Genomic DNA, 10,175 nt, shown 5'->3' on the forward strand with positions numbered 1-10,175 from the left:
CCCCTGGCCCCATGCCCCTGAAGCAGCAGGGCCAGCCCCACCTCTCAGACCCAGCCTCCTCAGATTATTTCTCTCCTCCTTATGCCTTACTCACCACCACCATCAATTAAACCAATCTCCATTAAAGTGTGGTCCATAGCCTGGTCTAGGCCAATGACCTGCCAGAAAACTGACACTTGACAAGAGCAAATTGGTAGAAGAATAAGGACCCAGGGCAGAGAGAGGAGGGAGCACTGAGATGTTTTGAAAGCCTAACACAGCTCTTCGATTCCTCCTTGGCCACGAAACTCAGAGGATAGCCAGAGAGGCAGGCTAACATGTTGGGGAGGGTGTTGATGTTACCCTAACCTTGACAGAAATGGCCCCAGGACCCAGCAGCCCCTGGTCTCTACCTTGTTCCCATCAGACAAGTGCACGTCCTATAAGGTGGCTGCTTTCAGTCACTAAGGTTTGGGTAACACTTTACATGTGCAAATATTGTATCTCCCTTGGTCCTGACAATGTCTCTATTTTAAAGATGAGGACATGGAGGCTGCGAGACACTGTGTGACTCCCCTAAGGACACGCCATGAAGAGCCAGATTAGAGAGCACAGGTTTTATGACTCCAACTTTGGTTCTTTCTATGCTTCGATTTCCTGCTGGGGACTCAGCCACCAGGTCCTATGGGGAAAAAACTGTTGATGAGCCCAGTTCTAGAAAGGGTTGGGGTGGACGGGGTGGGATGGGGTGGGGTGGGGGCTTCCTGGAGGAGGTGACAGCGACAGCTCAGAGGCATCAGCATAGCTTGATAACCCTGACCATAAGGGGGAGGGTTCCAGAGTTGGGTTTAAGTAGTGGAGGGAACTTTTCCAACATGCTGCTCAACCCCCTGGCCCCAGAATGTGAACTCTGTGCCTGGTACTAAGAATGTGAACTCTGAGCCTGGTACTAAGATTTGATTACGTATTGCTCACAAACCCTTCTCCAGGGTGTGGGGTCAAGACAGCAACCCCTCCAAGGCACCCTAGTGTCTCCATGGAAACCCCTCTTCCTTGAAACACCGCTGAAGCTCAAAGCCATAGGGTATCGTTATTTCCTTCTTTCAAAATCTTCTCCGTTACCCTCCATTTCCACTGACACCCCCAGACCCATCACAGGTGGAAGGTCTCTACCACCTCCATCATGATTTTTATAGATAGATAATAGATAGATAGATGATTTTTATAGATAGATAATAAATAGATAGATAGAAAGATAATACAACTAAAAGAGAGGAAAAAATAAAAATGTTTTTTCCTTATAATGAGAACTTTTAAGATCTACTCTCTTAGCAACTTTCAAATACACCATACAGCAGAGTTGACTAGAGTCAGCATGTTATACCTTTCATCTCTAGTACTTATTTATCTTATAACTGGAATGTGATACCTTTTGAACACCTTCATCCAGTTCTCCACTCCCCACCTTCCAACCCTGGTAACCACAAATCTAGTCTCTTTCTCCTATGAGTTTGGTGTTACATTGTTTTGTTTTGCTTTTTGAGTCCACATATAAGTGAGCTCATACAGTATCTGTCTTTCTCTGATTTATTTCACATGGCACAATGCCCTCAGGTTCCATTCATGTTCCGACAAACGCACCATAATTTTTCAGGTAGAAAAATCCACTTAAAATAAACATTGGGACCACCTGAGATTGAAGGACCTAAGCCTTCACTTTCCCAGGGAAAGTAGGGCTTGCTTTTTTCCTCCCCAATGTGGGTCTGTCCATTGCCATCGCAACCTCCCCAAGGCTGAGGACCCCGCCTCTGCTTACGTTGTGTAGCATCCTTCACTCACGCAGCACACACATCTGATTAATTCTTAGAGTGAGAAGGTCACCAAAACCCAGTTTTCTGTCACTGCCTCCAGCCTCACTTCCAGCCTTGGAAAGTTCCTTCCCCCTGACAAACCCAAGATCAAAACCCAGGTCCTCCTTTCATTATCTGTCAGAGAATCAGACAACCTCTGTGAGTTCTCCATTTTCGAGACAGGAGTGATTATATCTGTCCCTACATCTCGGAACTACTGTGGGGGTGCAGCGATAACATGGGCATGATACCGGCAGTTTTCCAAGAACACGGGAAGTGCTCAACACTAGCGTGATGCTCTGAATTCCACCAAGAACACACAGAGATCCTTGCCTGGTGCTAGGGGCTTTGCCTGTTACAAAGCACCTTCTACTTCATCATTTCTCTTGATGCTTTGAGCTCCCAGAGTGTTGCCTGGACCCAGAGCAGTGGCCACAATCACTGGAGAAGCATGAAGACTCTCCATCCCACCAGGCTCCCTGGAGAGAGACCCACGGAGAAGCCAAGAGGAGCCCTGTGTGATGGAAAGGCCGTTCCCCACGGTGCTCTCTGCAGGATCTTCAAGAGCAGGCACTGTTGTAAGGTAATCTCCCCTACCCTTCAGACCCCCACATGCCAGGGCTGAGCTCAGCTGGCTCCCACTCCCTCTTCCTCCGTTCAGTGCCCAGGACTCACCTATGAGCGAGAAGGAATGTTTCTGGCAGTCCCCGGCCAGGAGGTAACTGCAGTCTCCAGCAAAGCTGTACATGCTCTCATCAAAGGTGCTGATGAAGTCGTCTCCAAAGAGGCTACATCGGGCCATTGGTGACCTGCCAAGTGACCTTTCTGCACAAAGGGTCCCTGGAGGGAGAGGTCACAGGTGAGCACAGCTGAGACCACCAGCCCCAAAAGCCTTGTAGAAATGAGGCTGCATCTCACAGAAATTGGGCTGTGGGGAAGTACTTTCCCTCCTAAACAAGGCTAAACCTGTTGCTTTCAGCCCCCAAATATGATCCAGGACTCGCAGCAACAATGGAGGAACAGTTTTTCAGGAAATCCATTTGGTTTAATGCCATTTCCATATGCATTTAAAATGTGATACATGCTCATTATAGAAAAGTTGGAGAATACAGAAGAAAAATACAAAAATGTTAAAATCATCCATAAGTAACATTCAGCAATAACTAGAGTTAACATTTTAGTATGTTTTTTCTTCTGTTTTACAGCATATACACAATTGTGGGTTTTTTATAAAATTGTGATCATCCCATGCAAATTATAACCAATTTCTCAATATTTTCAAGAATTTGGCACACCATTGTATATACTTCCAAAATATGATTTGAGTGACTGCATTATACTTCACATTAGATGAATATAGTATAACCCCCTATTGTTAGGATTTTAGCACTTTCCACATTTTCTGATTGTAATGGGCATCTTTCTACATTAATCTACTTGTATACCTTGAACATATTAATTCTAAACAGATCAGCCTACATGTCTGATACACAGAATCTATAAAGTGTTAACTCCTACAGGCTCATATGCTTACTCCACCCTCACACTGTGTGTGTGTGTGTGTGTGTGTGTGTGTGTGTGTGTGTGTGTGTGTGTTTTGGCAGATGAGGAACATCAGAAAATCCGTTAAATCCATTTTCTGGGTCCCCAGCTGGAAGATGCAGAGGGTGTGATCCATGTATATTTTGTCCCAGACTAACCTGTGTGCAGCAGACTGGGTGCTGCTGGCCTGAGTGGTCTAAGTGGGGACAGGCCAGGGTCAGAAAAAGGTCCCTCCTGCCACTCACAGACTCAGAATCTCAGTGACAGAAGGAAGACGGTGCAATGCAGTGAAAAGGTGCTGGCCTGGGACCCAGGAAACCTGACCTCTGGTCTTGGCTCAGTGTGACTTGGGAGCATTTTTCCTCTCTGACCCTCAGTCTCTTCATCAGTAATATGAGAGGTTCAACTAGATGACCTCCACAATCCCTTCTAAAACTAGTAATCTATCTGCATCTTGGATTCCTTCCTCCCCATGCTCCTGCCCAATCATATAGGACTGTTCTGTGCGGCCCTTGTACTTATTAATTCCCCGATTGGAGAAGGCATTTGCAGGCACCTGCTCCTTGAGGAACACAAGTCAGGGGCAGGGGGCTCTGCAGAACTTCTCCAAGAGGAATTGACCAGGCAACCAGGGACTCTGGCCTAACCCAGGTTGGACACAGGTGAGCTGCAGACACACCTGCTTATTTCTGGAAGGGGGTTGTTCCCAATAGTCCTGGGGCAGGAGTGGAGAGTGGGAGCACTTTGGTACCTACCTGGCAAGGTGAGGACCAGAGCAAGCAGCACCCTCGCCAGCCTGGCAGGAATCATCTGCAGAGAAGCAGGAGAAATGAGCTGGTGGTCACTGCCCACATAGATGGCTGCTGGTATGTGCTACTGTCCATGCGTGAAATGGAAAGAACATTACTTTTAAGCAAGAGAAAAGATTGATCCTCATTGGCCTGAGTTTGCCTTTGAACATGGAGTGCTGGTCCCAAAACAAAGTCCCTGGCCGGGCCCAAGAGTAACAGTCACTGTGAGCCAGGACCCTGGCTCCTTTCCCAAACAGCAGTCTCAGAGCCAGGACAGTGAGGAGGGCTCCACCTTCTCCTCTGCACGCCTCCGGGCCAGCCTGGCCCTTCTCATTTCCCTGCATGCCTGCAGAAGTTAACAGCTAGTTCACACCTAATTCCTTCCTGCCCCTTCCACACTTGGCAGCAAACAGGAGGATAGAAACTATCTTTTGCTTTTGTTCCTACCCAGACACCCCGACTTGGAGAACTCTCAGGAACCACGTTTGCTGGTCAGTCACCCTTGCTGTTCCATGAGCTCCTCACTCATCTCCATCCCCCAGTACCCAGGAGATGTCGGGCAGTTGATCTGATTGATGTTCAGAAGTCCAGCAGCCCTGAGCCTGGACAAGAGTACCCACTGTGTGGCCCACCAGGGAGAGACAATTGACACTGGCTGGCAGAGCACACATCCTTTAGAGCCCCTGTCACATTTGCTAAATTAAGTGTGGAATCTGGCCCTTGAGATTCACTGGAGGTGACTCCTTTCCCACCCAATACCCCAGCCAGCCAAACAAAGAGAGATAAACCCCATCTATTACATATACAGCGGGGCCTTGACTTACCAGTGTCCCGACTAACGAGTTTTTCGAGATACGAGCCATCTCTCGGCCGATTTTTTGCTTTGAGTTAAGAGCCAGCTTCAGATACCCCACCGCTAGTTGGCACAGCGAACGTCACAGTGAACGCCACAACATCAGCCCAGCATCACGAGTCTCACTCGTTCACTTTAATGATTTGACATACGAGTAATTTGAGTTACGAGCTCCGTCACAGAACGAATTAAACTCGTAAGTCAAGGCCCCACTGTATGTGGAAGGAATACTTTGATGTCAGTCATGGCCAAGTCTTGGTCCCAACGCAGATGCCCTCTCCCACAGCCTCCCCACACACAGGCACAGCAGGCTGCTCCCAGAAAGTACCAGAGGTGGGGGCAAGGCTTGCTCCAGTCTCCTGTAGTCGAGTAGTATAAACAGAAAGCCCAGGCAGGAACAGAAGCAGCCACAGGACCGCCAGAGGCAAGTGGACGAGGGGGCATTAGGATGGTCCCTGGCTTTGAATCACCCTCTAAACAAGGCCCTTCTAGTCCAGGGAGTGAGAAGCCCAGCTCCCCAGGGGGAGGGGTCAGCCCTGATTTTTCTCCCACAACTGAGCCAGCCCTCCTCCCAGAAGACCATACCTTCCCCTGCAAATGGGGCTGCAGGTATCTCCAAGGTCCCTTGGGAAACAGGCACACAGCAGCCGCCAGCCCTAGGCCATGCTCTCCAGTGGCTGCTGCACTGATGGGGTTGCCGCAGCTCTGCCCCGGCTTGCTGCTGACTGGCCCAGGGACTGCGGACTCCCTGCAGCCAGGCAGATAAAACCCAAGTGGTGACGTCCACCAGCCACCCCCTTCCCACCACAATAGCTGTGAACTGCCACAACAGGGGACTGGCCTCCTCTTAATGACCAAGAGGAAACAATGAACGGAAATGGTATTAGAAATACCTCCAAGCCGATAAGGCTTTGAACAGTTTGGTGGGAGACCTCTTGGCAGCTGCCATAATGAGCTGCCTTGCCCTCCCCATGCCCCCTAACACTCATCCCTGGTCCTCCCCATACAGGCGGGTCCAGGCCAGGGAGGAATCCAGCCAGATCCAGCTTCGAGATCCGGCTTCTAAGGCCAGATTTTAGGGAAGTTTAGAAAACACCTCAACCTGAGCCAATTTAGTCACCACATTTAGAGGAAGGACAGGACTAATGCTTCCTGTCCACGTTAGGTATTTTGAATGGTCCCGTTCTGGCCCCTGACAAAAACAGTCAGTTTGGGTCCTGGCCAGGGTTAATGGACAAGTTAAAGATGAGGGGGCTGGTCAGAAGTCCAGGCTTTTGTAAAATGATGACTGAGATGGTTTGCTTCTAATAGTCCTCCCAAAGATTCTTCTACCACTCGTCCCCTGACCTTACACACACACACACACACACACACACACACACACACACACACACCAATCCTTCTTCTCAACCTCCAATTCCCAGGAGCCTAATTCAGAACATCATCTGCTAAATTCATTCCTGCTAAAAGAGGTAGCTGATAAAATAGGGGAGGAATAGCCCTAGCGGGTTTGGATTAGTGGGTAGGGCATAGTCCTGTGGACTGAAGGGTCCTGGGTTCAATTCTGGTCAAGGGCATGTACTTCTGTTGCAGGTTCCATCCCTGGTCCCAGTCAGGACACCTACGGGAGGCAACCAATTGATGTGTCTCTCTGGCATCGATGTTTTCTCCCTCCCTGTCTCTCCTCCTCCCTTCCACTCTCTCTAAAAATTAAAATAAGTAGAGGAGGAATGTGACTCTCATGGTGGGATTCCAGGCATGACGACAAGCAACCTAAGACATTTAAGTAAGGAAGCCCACCTCATTGCTTCTCATGTGATACCTAACCTGCCCTAAGACTGGGAAACCATTATGTCCCCAACCTCCTCCCTTTCCCGCACACATACTTCACACTCAATCACTCCTTTTATCAATCTAGGAGAAGATGAATATTCCCAAGAAAAAAATGGTAAAGGAGGCAGAATCGCCATAATATAATAGAAAAGGTACTTAAGGATTTCCAATTTCCAGCTTTTTTTAAATAATTAGGTAAAATCCATTTACTACAAAATATCTTGATATACTGTTTTAAATATGACAAATGTCCTTTAAATACACAGCTAAACTGGGAGGGAAATAATAGCTCCAAGGATCAAGGAGAAAAAGCACCCAAGTGAGCAGGAAGCGGGAGCCTCTGTAGTTATCCATTCTTGGTTTCCTCCAGGCTGGAGGCCGAGCCTTGCAACAACAGGAAATGAGGCTTTGGGCCTGAGTCAGGAGGAGCCCTGCACCAGGCTGACACCCTGGAAGGGACCCAGTTTCCCAATGGTGGACTAGAGAAAAATTCAGCACCAACATAGAAGACAAGAACTTGTTTATCTCCATCTGTTTTGAAGGTGGGACATTAAGTCTTTCTATATATACAATTTGTAGCCATGAGCTTGCACTCATATAGGTTTCAGGTTAAAATTGACATTCCCATGTGGTTCAGAAACTCCCATGCTGAGAAGTGGCACAGATGTTAGTCTGCGGTCAATACCTGGGGTTCCTGGCAGAAACAAACAGAAATCTACCTAAAAGGATACACCTTCTTACCCTGGCTAGTGTGGCTCAGTTGGTTGAACATTGTCCCATGCACTGAGAGGTCATTGGTTCAATTCTCCATCAGAGCACATGCCTGTTAATACTGGGGTACATATGAACAGGCAGTGATTGCATAAAAATAACAATAATGATGGTAAATTGCTTTGGAACCAAAATACCAGATGAGCAATAGCACCTAATTGGAGCTGTGATGAGAGTGAAAGGGTATTAAGGTCCTTGTATTGCTCAGAAGAAAGAAAGAGGTGATAACTGGACTTTGTTAAGGCTAGAATGCATAGTAAAATTTTAAGAGAAGCTACTAAAAGAATAGAATTGAATGTACATATTCCAAACCAATGGGAGAAAACAGAAATTAGGGAAACTAGATTGACCTGGGAGAAAAGATGGAAAAAGTAGGGGAAATAGCAAAATGGGATAATAAATATCTAACCATTGGTAAACAACAATGAAAAGTAAGAGATTATCAGAGTAGGTGTCTTTTGAAAGACACACCATTCAGCAATGTTCAAGAGATGAGCTGAAAACATAAAAACACAGAGACTGCAAGAGGAAAAAAGAAAAAGGCAAATGACAACCAAGAGAAAGCTGATTCTACTACATTCAGACAAAGCACTTCTTAGGATGAAGGTATTATTAGAGACAAAGAGGATAAAAGATGATGAAAAGATGAATGCAGCAGGAAGATAGAATTAAAGATTCATATGTACTTCATAACATAAGCTCAAAATGTAGAAAGGACAAAATTATTGAATTATAAGGCAAAGCAGAAAAGGCTTTGAGTAAAAGTCAACAACATCCACTATGGAAAACATGCAAACAAAAACATCTAGGTGACCTACAAGAAGAAAAGAACGTCCTTGACCTAAGAAACAGAGCAAACTTCAGAATTCTGGTAAAATATAAGCCACTTTCCCTGTTAAAACCAGAACAAGACAAAGACAGTCAACATCATCACTGCTAGTCAACGTTGGATCAGATGTCCAGGCCAGTACTGAAAAAAAGAAAATACAAGGTATATAGCTTCTACAGGAAAAGGCATTAGTTATTATTTGAAGATATATAACTGTCTACATAGGAAAATTCCAGAGAATTCTACATAAAAGAATCTACGTAAGAGAATTCTCTGTAAGAGAATTTTATGAGTCAAGCAGCTTGTTAAAACAAGGTTATCTTTAAAATCTATTATGTTCCTGTATAATTATAAAGCATAACCTTAAAGGGACCTTATTAGTAAAACAACAAATACAATAAAATCTGCATAATACCATATGCAGAAAATCATAAATTTTGTTACAAGACATTAAAGAAAAACCAATGGGAAAGTATGCTGTGTTCATATTAAGTCACAATATTGTAAATTTACCAATTATTCTCAAATTAGTCTATAAATCAAATGCAATAACAAAATGGAACAAGGGTTTTCATGAAATTAGGCAATCTGATTGAAAATCAATATGGAAACAAAGGATTAAAAGTCACTCAGACAATTTCAAATTTAAGATGATCACTAAGAAACAAACAATGGCTATTTTTAAAAGACAAGAAATAATATAAGGGTTGGTGAGGATGTGGAGAAAAGGGAACCTTCATGCACTATTGATGAGAACATAAATCAGTGCGGCCACTGTGGAAAATAAAATAGAGGTTCCTCAAAAAATTAAAAATAGAATTAACATGTGATCCAGCAACTTCACTTCTGGATACTTAACTGTAGGAAACAAAAACACTAATTCAAAAAATATATATGCACCCCATGTTCACTCCAGCATTATTTACAGTAGCCAAGATATGGAAATAATCAGAATTATGGTAAAATATAAGCCACCAAGTGTCCACCAATGGATGAAGGAATAAAGAAAATGTGATACATATATACAATATAATATTATTCAGTAGAGTGAAATCTTGCCATTTGCAACAACGTGAATGGACTTTTAGGGCATTATGCTAAGTGAAATAAGAGAGAAAGACAAATACTATAGGATCTCCCTTGTATGTGGGCTCTAAAAATAAAAATAAAATAAAAATTGAACTCATAGGTACAGAGAACAGGTTGGTGGTTGCCAGAGGTGGGGGGTAGGAGGGTGAAGAGGGTTAGAAGGTACAAACTAAATAAATCAGTCATGGATGTAACCTACAGCATGGTAACGATAGTTAATAGTACTGCGTTGTATATTTAAAAGTTGCTGAGAGTAAATGTTTAAAGTCCTCATAACAAGGGAAAAAATTTTGTAAGTCTGTGTGGTGATGAATGTTAACTAAACTTATGGTGATCATTTCACAATATATACAAATATCAAATCATTATGTTGTACACCTGAAATAAATATAATATTGTATGTCAATTATATCTAATTTTTTAAAGAATTTAAATGGACATACAAGCAAGTGGACATAGATAAATGACGTGGAAAGACAATTCACAGAAAAGGACGAAACCCAGTGGGCCGGTAAACATATGAAAAACCGTTCAACCCCATCGATCACCAGGGAATTCCAAAATAAAACCTCAGTTAGTTATCTTCCCATCAGATTGCCAAGGCTGTGGGACTGCTGGAACTATTAGCTGTTGTTAGG

The 10,175-nt window shown here is 44.6% G+C and overlaps 1 protein-coding gene across 1 annotated transcript in view; it reads right to left on the minus strand.

Moving 5' to 3' along the window:
- The window catches only part of VWF (von Willebrand factor), a 117,642-nt gene extending 111,825 nt beyond the window's left edge, over nt 1–5,817 (minus strand). Inside the window, exons 1-3 of the mRNA XM_006084318.3 lie at nt 5,601–5,817; nt 4,127–4,181; nt 2,505–2,669 (exon numbers count right to left, since the gene is read on the minus strand). Of these exons, the coding sequence (XP_006084380.1) occupies nt 2,505–2,669; nt 4,127–4,181 (220 nt within the window). The 5' untranslated portion in view covers nt 5,601–5,817. The remainder of the gene's footprint in view (nt 1–2,504; nt 2,670–4,126; nt 4,182–5,600) is intronic.
- Between the last annotated feature and the right edge of the window lie 4,358 nt (nt 5,818–10,175).

Source organism: Myotis lucifugus, unplaced genomic scaffold (assembly GCF_000147115.1).
Source record: "Myotis lucifugus unplaced genomic scaffold, Myoluc2.0 scaffold_10, whole genome shotgun sequence".
NCBI classification, from domain to species: Eukaryota; Metazoa; Chordata; class Mammalia; order Chiroptera; family Vespertilionidae; genus Myotis; species Myotis lucifugus.